Source organism: Myripristis murdjan, chromosome 11 (assembly GCF_902150065.1).
Source record: "Myripristis murdjan chromosome 11, fMyrMur1.1, whole genome shotgun sequence".
Taxonomy (NCBI): Eukaryota; Metazoa; Chordata; class Actinopteri; order Holocentriformes; family Holocentridae; genus Myripristis; species Myripristis murdjan.
This window is the reverse complement of record NC_043990.1, coordinates 6,291,488-6,313,762: the sequence shown is the minus strand read 5'-3', so window position 1 is coordinate 6,313,762 and position 22,275 is coordinate 6,291,488. Positions and strand designations below refer to the sequence as shown.

The 22,275-nt window shown below is 40.8% G+C and overlaps 1 protein-coding gene across 1 annotated transcript in view; it reads left to right on the top strand.

Annotated features, from left to right (window-relative positions):
- Positions 1-22,275, top strand: part of grin2da (glutamate receptor, ionotropic, N-methyl D-aspartate 2D, a) — a 150,037-nt gene that overhangs the window by 122,686 nt on the left and 5,076 nt on the right. The window contains 4 exon segments of the mRNA XM_030063907.1: positions 2,633-2,702; positions 4,108-4,225; positions 13,229-13,290; positions 15,440-15,610. Coding sequence (XP_029919767.1) covers positions 2,633-2,702; positions 4,108-4,225; positions 13,229-13,290; positions 15,440-15,610 — 421 coding nt within the window.

Here is a 22,275-nt window from a genome sequence, read left to right as displayed (position 1 = left end):
GTTTAAACACAAAGATGGGGTACACTGTAAAAACTTAAACATCTTAAGAGGTCATTTAATGTCACATTTCTCATATAACCTCTTTTTCTGGGAACAAGTATAAATCTGTTGAAACAAGGTAGAATAAGGCAGATCAGCCCACTGGGATCAAGAAAAAGACATTTGATTCAAGAAAATTCTGGAGGCAAATCAAGTTGTATTGATTCACATTTTTAAGAGTAAATTACTTGTCAATATGGATTTTTTGCAGTGTAGATAATTAATGCTGAATAGACTATGGTGGAGTACAGCGCAGTGTTATAGAAAAGTCAGACATCATTATATATCTATGTGCTGTCATCCCACCACACACACACACACACACACGCACACACACACACACACACACACACACACACACACACACACACACACACACACACACAAAACTTCTGTTACTGTCCTACTTTAATCCATAAATCGAAAACTGCAAGTTACCTGTGGCTGCGCATTTTTGACCACAGGATTTACTTTAAAAACAAACAGATACCACGCTTCCTCCTCTATTCGTTTTTGGGTTGTTTTGTGTGTGTTTTTTTGTGTGTTTTTTTTTTTTTTTTTCCTAACTGGAGGCAGTGCAGTTGTCCACACCTCGTTTCAATTACTGGATCTCCTCGTGTCTGACTCAACCTGTTAGTGCATCGATCTGCCTCGCCTCGGGAGCCCGGCTAACTGTAGTCATGCAGCGCTATAAAGGATCATGGCTAGTGAAATAAAAAAAAATAAATAAATAAAAAAAAAAAAAAGGGGAGGGAATATACATTTTTAATAATACATGCTAGCAGCAGCCGCAGTGCAGGGGTAAATCCCGCCATCTCAGCACCAGCTGCCACTCAGGTGCCTCTTGTCTTCAGTGAGTGTTTATTATCCGCCTGTGGGGCCCAAAGTACACAAAGCACCTCCCATAAAATATACACTTACTCATCATGTTTGAAGTGGAGGGGGGGGGGGGTAATGTTAGTTGATGCAGATGAGGTCTCAGATGCCTAATGGGCCAACCAAATGTACCCCTTCACACACTCAGACACACACACACACACACACACACACACACACACACATGCTGCCAAGTGGCGACCGTAGTCCTTAGCCAGATTTGACGTACCGTGTTATTAAAACTCCCATGATGCATTCCCCCTTATCATCTTCACTCATCCCCCCTGCTCTTCCTATGCCTCTTTTTATCTATCCCTTCCTTCAACCCCCCGTCTCTCCATCCATCCTTATCTCTCGCTCTCGCTCTCTCTTTCACTTTATCTGTCCCTCACTCTCTCTCCCTCTTTCTCTCTCCCTCTCTCTGATTTATGCAGGAAACATTAGTTTACACTGTCAAGGCAAAGCCGTGTGAAGATTCCTATTTGATTTGGCTGTCGAGGCGCCGATCATCACCTCTCCATCTCCATCGCCATCACCATCTCAGTCTCATCATCCCTCCCTTTCTCTTTCCCTCGACCTCGCTCTCTCTATCTCTCACATTTCCCCCTTCTGTCTAATTAACTTGTTCTCTTTCCCTATCTATCCCCAATCTCTCTCTCTCTCTCTCTCTCTCTCTCTCTCTTTCTGCATGTTTCCTCCTCTCACTCCTCTCTCTCCCATGAATATTCCTCTCTCTCAGCTCATCAACTCTCCTCTCTCCTCTCTCTAACACTCATCTCTCTCTCTCTCTCACTCTCTTTCTCTCTTTCCTCTTCCTTCTCTCTGATCTCCCATATCACTCAGCACCGCCTTCCTCTCCCATCTTTCCCACAGGACTTTGGTTATCCTGGTCAGCTCCAGTATGTGAAAATACACTATGTAAATGTATGAATTGAATAGGTGCCTAATTAAAAAAAAAGGCAAAAAAAAAAGGCAAAAAAAAAAAAAAAAAAAAAAAACAGCCTAAACCTGACCTTTTGGGGTTAAAAATCTACCTTTGCATCCTCTTACACCATCATAAATCTGTTAGTATCATATCACCAACCTGTAGTGTTAAGTGCATTCTAGATGTTGTGTTATTTTTAGGTGTTGTGATTACAGTCTTTGTCTTGTCTTGTCTCCAGTCAGTGATTTCCTACATTTCCCAGGATGCCTTTCAGTACATGCTTGAACTTGTTGCATTGAGTTTATGTAGGTGGAGAAAGCTAGAGTGACAGTGATAGCACAGTAGTGTTTTAACTCTGAAAGTCCCCGTGAAATTGCATCTTAAATCCTCAACTTTCTGTATTTCCAACAGGATATTGAGGCGGGACATAATGTGGAGAAGAATCATTCAAACGCATAAACCAATAGCATATCAGTCAAGGAGAGAAGGATGGTTTTATTTGATGTTTTTTTTTTTTATGAAGATTTCATTGGTTGAGATTTTTTATTTATGCCTGCTGGTGCAGCGTGATGTCACCATTAAAAATACAGACAGTAAAAGTAATGGAAGATCACTGAGTGCTTTAGGGTGGAATTTTCACTCAGCGTCCCTTAGTTTTTACACACTCATTGTAAGATACTTCATGTTGTTTTATCTAACCTCCCTGTCATTATCTTCTGTCGCTGCTTCCTGGCTTGTCATTTTGCTCCAGGTCAAGAATTTTCATTTCCCTCTTCTCTTTTCCTCCCGTAGCAAACTGGATGCCTTCATTTACGACGCTGCAGTGCTGAACTACATGGCCAGAAAAGATGAGGGCTGCAAGGTAATGCACCAGTGTCATAGCAACATGCACATTCACACACTCCAACATCTGAAGCACACACAAGCACAGACACATGCAGATGCTAAGACACACAGTCAATTTGCAGTGAAAACATACATTAACCTATGTCAGTGGCATGGTAAAATTCTGCAGAACATCTGATAAAAATTTACACACGCTGACACACACATAAACGCTTGCATAAGATATCACGTATCAGAGACATTCAGACTTACACACATGAGGCATCATGGACATTTGGAGATTTTTGGCAGCAGATACAAATACCAGTGAAATTCTAGGATTCTTGATGCCTGAATGAATACCACAGCCAAAAAAAAAAAAAAAAAAAAAAAATTGAAATCCCATTCAGCACATGCTCTTTTCATTTCAAAATATAAAAATTTAGCAGGTAAACCAGGACTTTAGGTGTTTGAGTTTTAAAACATCTAGGCTACATTTGAATAAGAACATTGAAAACAACAATATACTGATTTAAACGGAGAGGAACTGTATGAAATGTCCTGCTTTAATAACAAATGCAATGCTACGAGTATGCATTCTTGTTTTGATTTGCAACTGTCAGTATTTCTCTATTTAAACACAAGCTACAGGTTAATCTTCCACTGGAATAACAACACAGAGTGAGGGATCGACTTACACCAATACTAAAAACTCTATAAATAAATAAATACATAAATATTGGTATTAGTTTCAAAATGTTGGCACCGTCTTGTTGTGTTGTGTATCCATTTTTGTGACCTCCCTAAAGACCGTGGTGGCCGTTGTATTCTCTGTGCATGTGACAAGACAGCGTAGAGCAGCTCCTCTTGTGAGAAGAGCAGCGACAACAGCAGCACAACAAGCATGCAAAATGAGCACTTGTACGTCTGCATTAAATAAATCAGACAAACCCAATGCATTTAAATTTTTCCCTCGTGGCCTGTCGCTAGTTAATATTGTCATTTTTTGGACGGCACGCTCAATGATTTATTTATAAGTTTATATTCGATACGGCTCCCGTAGCAAGAATGAAAATTCTGGCCAGCGATGATTTGTAATAACGTCTCCGGGAGGCCTGAACTCCCAGCAGCCTCGCAGGCGGGCCGGAGCAGCAGTAATTATTGCAGCTGAGTGTGAGTCTGTATTAATTCCTCTACTGAAACAATCTCCAGACTCCAGCGGCAGAATTTTGGGGATATCAATATTACAGCCGAGCCAACTGCTCTGCATTAATGTGATAGTGACAGAGCACAAAGAATTATTACAGCAGATTTAACAATGAAGCTAATTTTCATCTGCTCACTTTCATCTGTCCCTTTGTCTCTGCATCTGTCTGCCTTTCTTTATCTGTCTGTCTGTCTGTCTGTCTGTCTGTCTATGTTTGTGTGTTTCCCCTCACAAGGTGATGACCATTGGCTCTGGCAAAGTGTTTGCTACTACAGGCTACGGCATTGCCCTACACAAAAACTCACGCTGGAAGAGGCCCCTGGACTTGGCTCTGCTGCAGCTGGTGGGAGATGGTAAGAGACAGAGGCATGGGGTTGGACACACACTGTAAAAAAAAAAAATCAAATCACCCTTTTTTGGATACAAATGTGAAGATTATGTAACATTTTATAACACTGTCATATGATCTTCATTTAGTCTTTTCCTCATGGTTTGTGTTCATTGCAAAAAAAAAAAAAAATCCATTTAGTCTCTTCAGGGATGATATTTTGTTTCTCTTCAAACAAGGTAAAATCAATCAATCAAGTGTCATTTGAGCCTAGTGATTTTAACAGTTACCGACCTGTTTCCAAACTTCCGTCTATGGCTAAAATCCTGAAAAATTTGTGGCAGTTCAAGTTTTGAGAAATTTCAGTTCAGTTTTAGAGATCATTATCGCACTGAAACTGCCCTAACACAAATGATAAATGTTCTGTTATCCTCCCACAGTGGAAAACCTGCATTACTTGTCCTCCAAGATTTGAGTGCTGCTTTTGATACAGCTGATCATTGGCAGTTGAACTGGCTGCTTTTTTAACAATGCGTTGGTATTTTAGGTTGTGCTCTGGACTGGTTTAAATCTTACCTATAGGATGTCTAGCTGCACCTGTGGAGTCCCTGTGGGTTTAGGCATGGCTAATAAGATCAAAGTACTTTTAGTTTCTAGTTGGGCTTCCTCGATTTAACCCTTTTATAGCAGGGAAACATATTTCTCTTATACTGTCCATGCATGGAGCATTATTTGTGTATTTCAGACATTATGCTCCTTTCACAAAATTTAATGAAACCAGCCTGGAGGAAGAGAGTGGACAGCGAAAGGCAAAAAATCCATCCATGTGAGATTTCATTGACGGGTGGGTGGATTGAGGTGGGTGTTGGAAAGTGTGTAAGGTTTTGGATGGGAGGTGAGAATGAGGAAAGGAGATGGAGGGAAACAAGGAGGAAGATGAAAGAAGGAAGTCACGGGGTCACACGTGGGGGGAGGCCAGAGATGAAGGGGGAGAGGAGTGTAAGACGAGAGGTGGAGGGAGGTGTGATGGGACTTTATGGAGGACGGAGGAGAGAAAAATATGGTGGGAGGTCTGGGGAGGGAGGCAGATCGATGGAGAGGAGCAGAGGGAGGACAAGGACAGGAGGAGAAGAAGAGGGGAGGTGTGATCTGTCAAATAAAACACACACACACACACACACACACACAATCTTTGCTCAGCCTTTTCTGAGTCTCTTTGTTCACACAGTCAGAAGCACATCACACATCCGTCTCTCTCATCTCTGTGAAACACACACACACACACACACACACACACACATACACACACACTCCCACTCACGCTGACAGCCACGCGGTCTTTTTAATTTATTTCCCTCACTTATTTATTTATTAATTTATTTATTTGCCAGTCCTTGTTAAGTTCTTGATATCTTTTGAGTCATTGTTTTTGCCATGTTTTCTTTATTCCACAAATTCTTTAATAGGGTCAGATGTTTTCATAAATTGCTCAGATTTTTTTCTCCTTTTTTTAGTTTGCATTTCTTTTTTCATCCTCATTCATCACAGCCTTGTTTGGCTAGGAGACGGTTTTCATGAGGTCCTTTACCTTCTACTTCTTCGTCTTCTTCTTCTTCTCCTCCTTCTTCTTGATTGTCTTCCTCATCCTCTTCTGCTTCTTCTGCTCCTTCTTCTTCTTCTTCTACATCTACTTCTTCTCTTCCTTCTCCCATGTCTTCTTTTTCTTCTTCTTCTTCCTCACAGCTTTAATTGCTTGTAGAAATGTTTGCTAGGTAGTGAAAGATTCATTTTAGTTTCTTTGGTTTGCTGAGACGGTTAGTGATCTCAACATGTGACAACATTAAATTATTATTATCATTATTATTAGTATTATTATTATTAGTAGTAGTAGTAGCAGTAGTAGTAGTAGTAGCAGTAGTAGTAATAGTAGCAGTAGTAGTAGTAGCAGTAGTAATAATAGTAGTAGTAGTTCTAGTAGTAGCAGTATTAATAGTAGTAGTAGTAGTAGTAGTAGTAGTAGTAGTAGTAGCAGCAGCAGCAGTTGTAATACCATTATTACTGTTCTTGTTGTTTTTTTTAACATCTTTGTCATAATTGGACTTAATGTTTTGTTGAGGATGTAACGTCACCGTAGCAGATCTCAAAAATGTACGCTAGCAGTAATTTTAGCAGTAATTTATGAATGTGAGCTATTATTTGTGATTTTGTTATTATTATTATTTTGTTTTGTTATTATATGTTCATTTGCCAAGATGCTTACAACTGGCCAACATATGCTGGCACACAGACTACATACCAAATTAGGGTTCATTTCTTTCTGATGTTTTTGGATAATTAAACTTAACTAACTAGCACCAGCTTTAGGAGCAGAGGCCAGGGGTCAGGTGCAGAGGGAATCTTCACCTGACAACTGACCTGAGAGGAGGAGAAGGAGGTGGCAGGAGGAGAGGAAGAGGAGAATGATGAAGAGGAGGAAAGGACGAGATGCACGTCATTCTCTCTGGTGCTTTCAGAGCACAGCTAGCCGAGTAACAATGCTGACCAGTGACTGAACCTTTCTGTGTGAGGGAAGGAGGAAATGACAGAACTTGAGTGGAAAACTTGAGTCCTGCCGCAGCTTAAATCATCAGACTCAACAGGCAAAGTATCAAAGGATCTTAAGACCTGGAAAAAGGGCAATGTTATCCAAATTATGAGTTGGTTATCACACCCTAGAAACTGAGAAACATCAGAAAATTGGGGTGTCTGAAGAACTGAGAATGTGTTGTAATTGGGAACGGCAAGAAGCAGGGACACAATTACATTGTTATGTATGATGTTTCAGAAATATCTCAGATGTCTTTTAGGTTTTTTCTTTTCTCGATAATCCTGTGACATTTACAGTAGTTCTAGGTGAAAATTAAAACAGAAGTTTGTCTTAGCTGTAAACTTAAAAATAACTTGGCTTACTCATGGTTGAAATATTTTGTTTTCTTACTGTCTGATGCACCTCGAAGGTAAAGGTCATGTGCAAATTGCTTTGTGATACACCATTCATGCCAACACTTACTTCAATTAAACTGAACGGAGAGAGGAGAGTGCAGAGGACAGTGTCCTTCACAGGTTTAATTTTCTGTGAATTGGTTTGTTGGAGTTATGAGGACTGGCCATGTTAAAGTGCTACTTCACTTTGAAAAACAGGAGGCAACTAAGCTTTTATCTTCGACTGTGAAAGATAACGTGTTAGAAAGTAGTTAAAGTAGATTTGGGTATTTTATGGGGAAAAAAAGGGTAGAAGACAGTGAAAACACTCCAACAAAGCAATAAAATATCAGGAAAATGAGATCCAAGGCACTCCAAAATATGTTCAAAAGGCTTTATTCAATTCAGATATTCATTATTAAAATTTTAAAAACACATTTTGGCCACACTCCAAATAAGGCTTTTTTAACCAATTTTTGGGTGCCTTGAATCTATTTTTCTGCGTAATGATTGAATTTATTAGAGCACTTTCACTTCTTCAGTCTCTGTGGAACTTCATGAACGGTCAGCCACCGACACCGGCAGCTCAGGGGACCAATTTCTCCTGCTTGCAATTAGCAAGTTTGAGAGCCGGGAGGAAGCTGTGTCGGCGCCGGCAGTGACAGCCGCTCCCCTGGGCAGCTGACACCGGAGGAGGACTGGCCTCGGACTCAGGGGGGCAGTCTGCCAGCCCAAAAGTGAAAACATTTAGATTGAAAAACTGTGAAACTGAAGATGTCCCTTTAAAACAGGAATGTTCCGGTCAGGACAGATCATACCAGCATCATGCCTGTTTTTATTTATCCATTTATTTATTCATTATTAGTAGTAGTTGTGGCTTAGAAAAAGGTTGCACCTGTAAACACCCATTTTTTTAATTACTTTTTTTTATATAACTTATTTCTATCTCATATCTTTTTTCCAGTATTTTTTAAGATGAGTTTCCTTCACAGCTGATAGTGTTGTTTTAATCTCAAATAAAATCTAAAAAAAGATAAGAAAAATCAAAACCACATTTTTAGTCAATTAGTACTTTCTGCCAAAATATTTATAATTATAATAACATATGGCTATCTTTTTTTGATAAAATAATTCAGACAAAAGAATGTTTGAATTAGTAAATATTATTAAGCAACAAAAAAAAAAAAAGTTGCAATTTGGAGTATTCTGTTCAATCACCACAACATAATTTCACTGATCTTTGATTAGTTTATTTTACTTTTTGTGAATGATTCAGTTCAAAGAATTTCACTGTCATCAAGTGATAGACAGATAGATAGATAGATAGATAGATAGATAGATGAGGTTTTACAGCTACCTGTGACACTCGCTGTGCTGTGTCTTCAAATCTTCCAGCAGATAAAGGAAAGCCTGTAGGAGTGCAGATGCACCACGTGCACCTCTCGGCAGGCGTGTCGAGTCCCACTTGGAGCTAACAGGTGCTTTCAAAAGTCATATTGTCTTCAAAGTGAGGCTACAGAGGACCAAGGTACGGCGATGTACAGTTTTTAAATCTGCTGACATTTTAAGCCTGCTGTGGGCTCAAATCCCAGCGCAGCATGTATCTAAACTTCGCCTCCGCTACACTTCTCCTCTGTGCCACTCACACTGATTCCTGCTGACTGAGCAAAGCCACCTCACACACAAAGAATCTTACAAGAATAAAAGTGAATACGAATGACTTTTGGCACTGAGGGTTGAAAGTAGCAGTACACCATCAGAATTTCTTTAGTTTTTTTTCATGATGTCTTTTTTCGTGTGGATACCTCTGAGTCTGGCTCTGATCTTCAGAAGCTAGACTGTTGATTTGCAACTTCGTAGATTGTGAACGGAGCCGCAGATGTTTCCCTTGACCGACATTTTTGGTTTTTTTTTTAGTTTTAGTTTTATTTGCACAGTCATAAAACATTTAAGCGAAGCGATCTGCAAGTCGCAGCAAAAACAAAACCCAAGGAGAACAAACAGCAGCCTTGAAATAACAGAGCTTCACTGTCCCGGGACTCCTCTGCAGGGCTGTGTGGCTCTTCACAGCTCAGATACAGGCCGGTGCCTTTGTTTTTGTCAAACCGTCACTGAATCCTAATGGTGTGAAATTTTAATTCTCACTTGCAACCTAAAATCACACACAGTGATTTTAGAGAGGTGTTGTGTGCATGTCTGGACTGCATATGTTCCTTTTAGTAGCACTTATTTCAGTACATCATCCCCTAAACAGTGTGTTTGGTGAGAAATACAGAAGGGAATAAAAGACAGAGCATTTTCAATGGACAAGCAGTTGGAGAGAATGTCCTTGACTACAACTTGCCACAGGTTTGATTACCCAATAACTTCTTCAGTCCTGCCAGTACCATTTATTCAAACCAGCAGAACTTTTTTTTTTTTTTTTTTTTTTTTTTTTAACTTCTAGTGAAGATCCCAGTCTTTCCAAAGATACCAAACATGTCCTGCTGGATCTACATGTTTTCTATTTATACACATATGTAATGCTGCAGCCGTAAAACACTGGGATCTTGGCTTTAATTATTTGACTCAGTATGAGTGTGATGAAGCTTACCACTTAAGGTGAAAGTTGAAGGAAAATCTGAGTTTAAAGGTTTAAAGTTTAAAGTGCCTTGCAGCAGTTCCTTTTACTAAGACACCAAATCCTGAACAGCCACAGGGGGCACTGTTGTGCAGTTGATCTTTGAGTTCAACCCCTCCTGTGGAGAGGGAATGGCAGGTGGAGAGAAAAAGATAAATCTCTTCCTTTGGGATCAATTAAGAGCACTACACACATGTGCACAGATAGACACACACACACACACACACACACACACACACACACACACACACCACCTTGTCTACTCTCCCAGCCAGAAAACAACCTGCTTGTACCTTTCAAACCGGCTGTCGATTCATTTCTTGAGATTTTAGCGTGCAGAAAAGGCAATGAGAGTTCAGTTTTTATTAAAACGTCACTTAGAGGAACAGTGCAGCTGTGATAGACTGGAAAAACTACAACTGTTATAATTTATTTCTGTCAGTCAGAGAAAACCTATTTCAATAACTGCAAATCATCTCCTATCTTTCATGTTTCATGTTCTTGCTGAGTACATATATACAGTGTACCACTGCTTGGCAGTGAAATGCAGGGGTGAAATCGTCTTAAAGGGCAACTTTTCAGAATCATTGTCGCTTGTCATTCCTCCTGTCTTCCACATTTTCTGCCTATTTTCACCATGAACTGTCTGATAAAGCAGAAGTGCTGTAGAAAAAAGATCTTTTAAAGGGCATTTCCCCCAAAATGCCAGCAGGGTCCTGGGGCATGATGCTCCCTTGGGAAGAAATCTTTAAAAAACTGATTTCATCATCCTGCTTCTGGTGAGTTTTGTACAGTGGCATGTGTGTACTATATCAAGAGAGAAACTACAATATACAGATGTTGTTGGGGTTTTTTTTTCACTTAACTGATAGTTGAGTGGGCACTTTTTGAAATTTACTCCATATTGAGAGCAAACGTTACAGTTTTGATGCTGAATTTACTGGGAAGGATTGGCATATCACCAGCAAGTAAATTTGGACTGTGGTGTATGTGCTGCATGCAGTTTAACAGTGTAAAGTTCTGTTATTTATTTGTGGATTGAATAGGTCAGGCTATCTCTGCTCTCCAACAAACTGAACTAATGGAGCAAGTGCATTGCGGTTTAATTGAAAGCAGGGATACTCCAATAGATCAGCCAGATTTAAATTAGCCGATTTTTGTTCCAAATTACTCCATCGATGGTCTCCAAGTTGGCCGATTTGGCAAACCGAGCTATGTTCATTGATCTATGTTTAAAATGCAACTGATGCAAAATGTGCATATCAATGCTACTCCAAATGCCTCAGGTTTGAAATTGTTACAGTGTCAGAAAACGTAGCATTTGCAGAAAGGAAGTGGCACACTAAGAATTAAGTGAAAAATTTGGACACCATGAACCTCATCCATCATGTAGGTAAACAATCGGAAGCAGTTTTGGCCCATCCAGATCAGAGCATCCCTAACTGAAATGGACCAAACAGAGAAGAAAAAAAAAAAAAACTGTAATCTCAATTAAAAATCACCTAGGACAAAGAGGGCAGGGCCAACAGTTTTCTTACTCACTGGACAACACTGCTGCCCACAGGAATAGAATAGAAGTGAACTGGGAGTAAGCTGTCAAAAAACTATGTGAATAACACATTAATTTTAGTTTAAGGGAGATTTTTTCCCTCCTCCCTTTCCGTGTTTGCATTTCTGCTCCTTTCCCTTTGTGCATAAGATTTTCCTCTCTGTGGCGTTTTTTTTTTTTTTTTTTTCTCCTCAGGGCAGGTGAGAGAGGATACAGAGCTGAGTTTTCTGCGTGTCTGTCAGCTCTTTGTGGCGAAGATTTCTCCCAAAGAGCAGCTTTATGCGTCGGTGACTGTCATGATTAACGTGTTGACAGAGATAAAGAGAGGGAGAGCGAACAAGAGCCGGACAGGGAGGGAGAGGGAGAGAGAGCGAGAGAGAGGGAGAGGGAGGCAGCGAGAGAAATCAGCACAGCACTCACTGAAATTTGATGAATTAGATTATGCGAGCAAGCTGCACACAGAATGAACATGCGAATTAGCGCCCATTGTTAGGACACAAATCTGCTCGGGGAGCATGGGGGGGCGAGGAGGCGGGGTCAGAGGAGTTGAGCCCGGTTTAACTCGGCTGTCAAGGAACGTTTGAATTCCCACATGCGACTCTTAGGGGAAGTGGGATGTGGCGCACGGCGATACATATTCGGCAGCTGACTTGTGTTTTGTTTGAGCAGATCTGACATTTCAGTCAACATGGCCGAGCTGTGGTGGTCTAATCCGTGCCGTGCAGGCTTCACAGAGGGGTTTCCAAATGGCGTTAATTAACCCAGAGGTCAATTAATATTGTAACTGTGAGTAAGGGGATTTTAAAGCTCGTTTGGCTGGGACCTCATCAGAGTTTTTTGTATGATCACAGGCTGAGTGTGTCTGTGCCCGCTCGTGCGCTCGCACCTGCACTGATGCATGAGTGTGAATGTGCTTGTGCGCATGTACGTGTGAGATTTAAACCATTTTGTGTGTGCGTGTGTGTGTGTGCATGTGCGTGTGTCTGTCTGCACAAATCTGTCTCTACATTTGAACCTCCTTCCCTCTCACACTGCCTCATTCTTTTTGATTAATGCATTAATGGCTGGTGCTTGAGAGTCCCATTACGCATGTGTGTGTGTGTGTGTGTTTGGGGGGTGGGGGGGTTCTGACAGTTTGAGCAGGGAGTGTGTAATGTTTGTGTGCACTATCCTTTCATCTCCCAAGCGCTGTCGTGTCGCTCTACCCTCAACATGGCCAGCTCAGAGACGCCAGGCCATTTCACGACTCGCATCAAAGGGTCTCTCTCTCTCTCTCTCTCTCTCTCTCTCTCTCTCTCTTCCTCTTTCTCTCTCTCTCCCTCTCTCTCTCTCATCACTTCCTCTGGAAAATTTCTCCTAATTCTCTCTAGCTTGCTCCTTCTCCGCTCTTCTCTCTTGCCTCTCCCATTTTCTTCATTTGTTCACTCCCATCACTGTCTCCTTGCATCCTTTTTTCTCTCCTTTGTGATAACAACATACACACACACGTGCGTTCACTTTTTCATTGCTCTCCCCCGTGTTGCATTTCATCATCTGTCCCTCTCTTTTTGCCGTAACACAGTAGGCCCCAGTCGGACTCCTCCTCCTCCTTCTCCTCCTCCTTCTCTCCTTTACCTCTCCAACTATTACCTTCTCTCACTTCTGCTCTTTTCCCTCGAGGGATCAAACACCTCACTCTCATAACAAAGGGACGCTAATCCCTTTCTTCAGTTATTTCTCTTTCAGTTTCTCCTCTTTCCTCGCTGACTGGTTTAACTCTTTCTCTTCCCCGTCTCCTGCCCCTTCCTTCATTCCCCTTTTTCTCTTTATTTACTCTCCCTTTTCTCCCCTCTTCCCTCCTTTATCCCCTCCTCCTGGCTTGCCCTGCCCTCCCTCCCTCTCCATCCTTTGTCTTGCAGATGAAATTGACATGTTGGAGCGTCTCTGGCTGTCGGGGATCTGCCACAACGATAAGATCGAGGTATGATGATAACCCTAACCTTAACCCTTTTAAGAATGGGCCAGGGCTAGTCTAATCCAGCTGGTTAGCTAGCTATGGTGTGTTCAGGTGGTCCTCTTCAACTTGTAAATTTTCAAGGAATTTGTACAATAGTGCAAATTTAGTTAATTGTTTATTTAGCAACTAAACAGCATAAAACCCAAATTGTGACGCCTGGCCTTTAATGGAGAAAAGTAGACTTCCTGTTCTTTGATGGCAGGTGATGTCACCATCCATAAAGAATGACAGACACCCTAATTTTCACCACTAGAGGTCAGGCTTCACACAGATTTGGGCTTTGGATTTAGTTGCTCTTTAAGAGTTGTGACGCTTCACTTCAACACAAGAACACTTGTGATTCAGTGTCCTGGGTCGATGATAAATAACATCCATGTAACTTCACTTTTTCAGTCATAATGTCGGACGGTGACCAGCCCTTATCAATAAGCAACCGTGATCAAAATAATTTACCCCTGATGTTTCTGATGTTGATCAACTTGTGTCCAGAATTTTATTGAATCAAGTGTCCATTTTTATACTTGTTTCAACATATTTATGCTTGTTCCTAGAGAAATTCCTGAAACAAGTGACACTGCATTGATTTTTGACACTGAATATGAGAGTTAAGTACTTGTTAAAATGGAGATTTATTTCACAGTGCAGCCCATATCAGTTACCCATTACAACCCAAACATAAACACCTGCTAAAAAAAAAAAAAAAAGTTGATGTGACATTTTTGGTCTTAGTAAGTTGACAAGCAGCATAAGTTAATTATTACATATAGCTGTCCAATTATTTCACCACCATAGAGTGTGCTCACACCTACAGTTTGTTTTATTTGGTCTGAAGCAAACAGGGAAAAAAATCACTGCATTTAGTTGCATTTGTTGCATTTGGCTCATTTACACTCAGACTGCCCAATTACAAGTGAACCAGGGTTTGCAAACACAAGTCACGCTGACTCAGAGGTAGTTTGTGTATTGGACAGAGTTTCGGTGACCTGCCGTCCTGCCAGGTTACCGATGTTGGCAGCAGAGGAGAGTCAAAACAAATCTCATCCCAGTCTCTGTAACTTTTTAATTAAACATGATGGACTTTTTTGCTCCTCTATATTGCAATATAACTCTTTTTAATACTAGTTAAGATCTGATTAAGAAATACCTGAGTATGGGCATCAATCCAGACTTTAGATTGATTTACTGCCCTCAAGGCGTCAACTGTGCATGAGTAACTTCTGGCTATGAAATGTCAATATCCATCTCACCCATGAAGCTTTGCTTTTAGGGGTAATTTCCTCTAGTCGGTTTGGATTACCAATTATATTAACTACAAACACACAAAACTGAAGGAGTCAACACCCCTGCATTAACCACTGCAAATACTCTGGGTGTGAATGCACACTGAGGAACCAGGCCGGACCTTGACTGACAAAATGTGCTACAAGCTCTGATATGAATGATTAACACTCAACGATTCCAAAGTGAATGTTATTTGTATACTCTGAACATGTTCTATGCAACATTCAGTTCTTACATTGTAAAACTGCCGCACAAATTCAGCAGCTGAAATGGTGGCACAACAGTGGTTTTGCAAATGGTAAGCGAGCTGGTTTATCATCGGTGCTGCAAAGCCACACCAGACCAAATCACTGACCCACCGACTTGTGTTGTGGTTTCTTTTGCTTACACTGCCTTGTTCCCTGAGCTGATTTAAATGAAATTCTAAGCAGGCAACCACAAAATGGCTGTAGCTGACAGCTCTTAATGTTCGTACTTAATGAATAAAAAAAAAAAAGTCTGGAAACTTTCTTTGTTGAGTGTAAACCAGATATTTATTATTTATTTTATCTTTGGTAGCTGACATGTTTTGGTCTTCAAATCAGTGTTATGCTCTAAAATAGCATACACATGGGTGCACTGACACCCAGTGACAGCAGAGGATTGTCTATTGTACTGCTGGTAGTAATTAACTTTCTGTCTGCTGTCTGCGAGACAAATTGCCCCTTGTTAGTAATAAATACACTCTCCTTTCTCTTCTTCACCTCTCCCTTCCCATATGTTCCCCATCCTGCCTTTCACCTCCTCTCCCTCTCACCCGTCCTCCGCCTGCCTGCTCTCCTCTGTCCTGCAGGTGATGAGCAGTAAGCTGGACATCGACAACATGGCGGGAGTTTTCTACATGCTGCTGGTGGCCATGGGCCTCAGTCTGCTTGTCTTCGCCTGGGAACATCTGGTGTACTGGAAACTGCGGCACTGCATGAGCCGGTCCGGCGGGATGGACTTCCTCCTCGCTCTCAGCAGGGTGAGAGAGGGGGGAGGAGAACTGAGGTGGAGGGAGGGAAGTGAGGAGCGACAAAGACCTGATTTACAGCTGGTATCAACATGCATCTTGGGTTATCAGATTATAACCAGATAGAACGCAGAAAATCCTGGTGGAAATGCAACTTGAGCTCATTTCATACTTAAGTTAAAGTAGCATCTCTGTACACTGATGCTTTTTGATATGTATTTGGGGTGGAAAAGGGTCTCTGCAGAAGTGTTGCATGGCTGCATTATTGCATTATTGTCACTGTAAATACAAAGCAATGTAGGAGCTGTGTAAATGAATTAAAAAAAAAAAAAATTGGCCTGAAGGTTCAACCAGAAAGCAGATGCAAACCAGAATAATTGATGGGGTCCAAGCATAAAAGGCAGCCTTTGACTCAATATGACCTTCAGAAGAATTTGAAAACATGCCACACGCCACATTGTTGGCAAGTAGTTTCAAAATGTTCAAAAATGCACTGCGGCAAAACAATTATGGAAATCAGAAATTTGACAGCTTTTTGTTATGAGAGGTTCATTCCAACACAGTGACTATATTGGGCAGAACTGAGCAAAAATCGTTGGAGCTATTTGGATGTGGCCTATACCATAAGATCCAGGCCAATGCACTGAAACTGCTGATGTGAGATTTGTCATTGTGCAAAATGTGTAATTGGTTAATATAGCACCACCATCGGCACTCATGGAAGGGGAACAGGCAAGATCCATGTGTGGACCAGACAGATTCAGATGGCAGGTGTAAATATATTCCATCTACATCAGATAAAGACATAATCTGGAAGTAAGATGCATGTTAATGCCAGTTAATCCAGAAAATAAAGATACAATGATTCCGTAGGTTTTCATCCCAATCAAACACTACATCAGCTGTTTTCACTGATTTGTACAAGTTCAACCAGAGTGAGGGGATTTAATCAGTGAAATTAGCTGCTGTATCGCTTGGTTGGAATAAAAAGCTGCACATTTTGTTCTCTGCCTGAGAACAACTGAAGTATGATTACCAGAAATATGAGCTGCTGGCTGAAAAAAAAAGATATTCACATCAGCCTCCTAGTGGCAATTACAAGTAGGACAATGTGTGAAGGACATGAATGCAGCAGGAGCAACACAATGAGAAGCAGAAATTGTTCAGAGGAATGAATCTACAGTGTACAAAATAGGAAATCCTGTTTTTTTGCATGAAACGAACCCAAAGATTGAGATCCCCAATTGATTTCTGCCAGTAAACAGATTTAATGAGACAGACAGAAGAGACAGAATTAAAATGAAACCTATTCATATATTATTTCTAATCAATTAATGGAGCTTGACTCCCAAAATTTTGGAATCCTTTCTTAGTCAGACAGGATTCCAAAAGAAAGAAAGGAAATAATACATATTCAAAAATGCCAAGATTCAAAAGTGCATCCCATTATAAAAAAGACAATTTCAAGAAAAATGGTAAGTTACAAACAATAAAACAACAAAATGTAGACAGATAAAACACAGAACAAGCAAAGCAGCATTTCACTCCTGAAGGGTAGATATAGAAGAACAGGTGAAAGAAAAGCTTTTGAGAAACTCGCTGTTCGTGCGTGCAAAAAAAAGGTGCACCTCAGTGTTGGGGTAACTTTGCTTTCTCCTGGCACTGAGCAGGGAGAGCAAAGCAAGGCCAAAAAGGGCAACTGTAATGACATCTCTGCTTGGCGTTAAGCCTAGTGGAGCCCAAAGGGTCCCGTGCAAAGTGATCACTTAGCTGTAACAGAGTTATTTTCTTAAGTCATAAGTAGAGCCAATACAATCAAGTTTTGTCCTGAGTAGACTTCAAACAGGCCCTGAGGGAGGCTTACAGCGCTGGAGAGGAGCGCAAAGAGAAGAGGGAGGAAAGGGGGGTAAAGGAGAGAGGATGACAATCAAGGGATGGGAGGGAGGGGAAGGAAAGGTAAGGTTAGAGAGGACAAAAAGGAGAGAGGAGGCATGGGTAAAGAAGGAGATCATGCAGGAGAGAGGAAAGAAGGAGGGAGGAGAAGAGGTGGAGGGCAGGGTGAGATAAACAAGGAGTGACGAGGGAGTTGAAGTTAGAGGAGGTGGGAAGGTCAGAGAGGAGAAAAAAAACTAGGTAGGGGGAAGAGGCAGCAGGACAGATAGTGCTGGGTGGAAGGCAGGGGTGGTGGAGGATAGCGAGAGCTGGAGGAAGGCCAGGAGGAGGGGAGGGGAGGAAGAAGCGGCAGGGACAGAAAGAAGGAGGGAGGGGAGACTGTTGAAGTGGCAAATGGGCTTCGTAGAGCATTGGTTGGATTTTTTTTTTTTTTTTTTTTCAGTGTAAACTGTGAGAGAATGATAGAAAAGTGAGGAAAACACTGGCATGATGGAGTGACAACAAATGAACAACTGTAAACGTGTTACCTCCTCATTCCCTGAGAAAGCAGAGAAAACTGCAGATTTATGTGCGGTGGAAATGTGTTCCAGTGGTATTATAAAAGCGGTGAAGAGGAATCATTACAATCTTTTTTTTTTTTTTTTTTTTTGCTGCTTTCACCTCATTTGGGAACAAAGGTAGAGATCAGAAAGATTCCCATCAACATGACATGCAGCTGTTCTCATCAGTTGTAAAGTGAAGTAAGTGAATGGGAAAGTAAAGTAAGCTTAACATTACAATTCTTAAACATTACAATACTGGAACTATTAATTTAAGAAAATATTCTGTTTTATGACATGCAGCTTGTTGGTTAAAAAATCATGCATGCTAAAAGTAACATTAAATTTAGACTTACTTTGGATTTGGATTTACACTTGCCATTTTCATGACACCTGTGGGTTATTTACCTCCTGGGTGGATATATTGGCGCTTTCAGAAAAAAATATTTAATTCCAAGTTGTAATTGCAGGTCAGATGTCGATGTATACAAGTCAGACGATGGTACTTATGGTTAGAAAATGCATATGACATGAACATTGCCTGTCTCCACTGCCATCGTGCTGCCATTAGTGTTGCATTATATATAGAGCACACAGTTTAGATTTAATAGAAAGCATTCCTCCCCTCTCTTAAATATGACTATAGTGTATATTAAGTAATTTAAGTACTCAGTTCTTACTCAAATGAAGTATTGGTAGTGGTAGTACATATCAGTGTCAATCAGATTGCTTCCATTCGTGCATGTAGAGGATATTCAGTGATATGCAAGGTAATGTATGTTATTTCCCAATACCCTGTATGAGAATTAATGTGTGACAGCCATTTAATTGTTAATTATTGTTCCTCTGGCTTTGACACTGCCGCTGAATGCAATGCTCTGCTAACATGACTATATGGATGTGACACAAGTAGTCGAGCGACTGTCATTAGTTGCAGTGGAATCATTTTAATTTGACATCCAATGGCTGATGGCCATGGGGCTCTAACGGAGCTCGGCTGTAGATGGACCTTAGATGGCTAGATAAAATCACTTGACGATGAAGGTTGTACAAACATCCATGGTTCATACACACAGGAGATACCCAGTAGAAATGACTCAAACATAAGGGGAGTAAGACAGGTGAAGAAAGATGAAGAAGAGAAGTAAGGGGTGTGTTAACTGGTGATAAGATGAAGATATGCATTACATCTGCAGTATACATCTGGCATAATGTGTAAAACCCATAAATCATTGTGCAGTATGTAATTTCATCACAATGTTCAGAAATAGAGGACCAAAATATCAGGCTAACATTATAATTACAATTTATATAATAAGTATATCAAGATGATGTCACCTGCTCAAATAAGCTACAAGAAATGAAGAAATTGAATTGAATTTGGAGACATCCCTTTGGAATAGTGCATAAATGTGTAAAGAACGGATATGTACTGGTGTAAAGTTGACAGCATATACTGTACATGCACTCACACAGTCATTGGCCATGGTAGCACTTGCCTTTTCAATGCAACTTCTGCAATCACAGCTGTCAGATCTTAGAGAAGGTCTAATTGATTTATCCACAGATGACACATGCATCCTAGCTCTGTGGTCAGATTTGATTTAACTGCACAATGTTGAAAAAAAAAAAAAAAAAAAAGACAGAAACATGACAATACTATATTTACAGATCAGTGTCTCCTGTTGCTCTTAATTTTACGAATTTTTGCAGCAGAACTTATTATAGCTGGTAGTCGAGGGTGCTGCAATTGCATTTCCTTCATTCAGAAATCATGTTCAAATCAATGTTTTGTTCTGTTTTTTTTCTTCATTGATCCCAGATTGTGGCATTTACAGTGGTAAACAACATTGCTTGTAGTATCCAGACTGTGTTTGGATTTCTGCCCGCACATAATGATAATAATAATAATGATAATAATAATCATGTGTTTTCCTTGGTACTCGAAGACACTTTACAGTCAAATGAGATAAACACATATAACTGAGATCCAGTAACAACACAAGGACATGAGGATTTTCAGTGTGGCCAAGGTCCCACCTGAAAGCGTACACACTTGGCATTTAGTGCGTCCTGGTGTGATCAGATGCACCAGGTTGCACTTACACAACAGGTGTAACTATGACCTTTCTCTTAATTGAAACCATGTGGGTATAGAGGTCTGTTATGTCCCTTGTAACCACTGATATCCACAGGCTGTCCTTCAGACCGGTAATTAGTTATAATTTTTTAGTTTAATTTTTTTTAGTCTTTTTATGCAGTGAAAGCACACCAACCTATTGTTGTGCAAAAAAAAACCCTCATCTCTTATCTGTAGCACTCTTCATAATTTAATTTTGTTGTGATTGCATGCAAAGGGCACACCCAAAACTAGTTGCTTTTTAACTCCCAAGCTATGCAGTGCTAGCTTTAAATCCTCTGCAGCTAGTCTCAGTGGCTTGGCTTAACCCAATCAGTTAGTCACCCAGGTTTCAATTTCACACTGCGCTGCACCCTGTGCTCAGAGGACTGTGATAGGACTTATGCCGCTGGGACTGCTGATTCATGTGTCCGGCAGGGCCATTATTACACTCTCTCCATCAGATCCTTGTCCCAGTGGGGAACAGAGATTTACAGGAGGCCCCGCACATTTTGTCATTAAGATGTGACAGATATCGATGGACATTATGAATCATCTTCACGTATGAGCAATAATAAAGTCTTTGTGATTTACATGGCCCTCCTCAGTACCGCACACTTAGCTGATAATTGAGTCCCATCTATCTACAACGAGGTGTAAATACACAAAGGCAGGAGAGGGAGTGTGACTGGGCGCAGCAGAGAGGGAGTCACTGAGCTGAGACAATGTTATAATTAACTGATTTATTTCTAGGTTTAAAATTTAAGGTGGACATACAGTGCTAATTAACACTGTTTGCATATCTTCAGCCTCTGTATAGTATTGTTTGGGTTAGTGTTAACGTGCATTTACGTCAAGCATGTTTGGAGCATTTTATTCCAATTCTGGGGTGTTTACTTGTTTAATTTCTTTAATTATTTTTTTCAGGTGAGAACAATGCCATTCTGTCAGCTTGGGTAACAAAAGAAAAATGAGATGCCTATCTTCCAAGAAAACTGCTGTCTATTTCATTAAGAGTGAGAACATGATTCAAAGCAGTTACATAATAACATTATACAGCATTACATTACACCCAAATCTATACCCTGACAGGATGGCAGGTTATCTAAACTCTGTCAGGTAAACAAGATGCTTATGAGTGCCTGTAAGTCCTGGTTTGCTTGTAAGGGGAGTGTGTACCTAAACAAAAATGCAAAGTAAGCTTTTCCACTGTTATTCATGCCAAAGATGTAGGTTCCTTCTCTTTGGTTCCTCAAGTTTAAGCTTGTGTAGTGAAGCCAGACTGAGAAACCAGAGGCTCACTGGCTTTATAAGTGATCAGATTTTCAGCTGACTGGTGGTACATTAAGGAAGCAAACTGGTGGCCCACTGGCAAGGTGAATCTCATAAAGTGCAACATCTGCTGCCACTTAGTTAAATAGCATAATTATGATGACAAAATAGGTTATTTTGCTTTTGCTAGCACTCCCCTATTGTTTGGGCTCTCCTCCAAAAGTTGTATTCATGTACTCACTTCTACAATTATGCTTTTTAAGCCATCACTTCACAATATTTTTTGAAAATCCCAGCCCATTTCCAGCTGAGTGATGCTTTGTTTGCTGAAAGCTTTGTTTGGTTTGATAGTGTGAAAATTGAGACTTTAAGGAGCTTGGTAGTCCTGCGTTTCTCCAAAAACTCTCATTAATATTTCATGGTCAGTACACCCGTTGTCTGCCTCTAGAGGAGATATGGTGACACAGAGAGTGAGAGAGGTAAAGGGAGACCACCTAGAGCAGGGGTGTCAAACTCGTGCCATGGAGGGCCAAGAGGCTGCAGGTTTTCATTCCAACCAACAACTCCACCAGGTGATTTCACTGATTAGTCCCGCCTCTCTGTTTGGAGGTAGGGTGATCAGTGAAATCAGCTGGTGGAGTTTTTGGTTGGAATGAAAACCTGCAGCCTCTTGGCCCTCCATGGCACGAGTTTGACACCCCTGACCTAGAGTGATTTCCCATCATGCTGAGGGAGAGAATGAGAGAATAGATGGATTATTTTCTTATTTTCGGAATGGAGTTAGTTTGTGTGAATAGAGTTGAGCCGATGAAGGCACGCAGTCGGTGGCTTGGAGTGAAGATAAAGGGAAATAG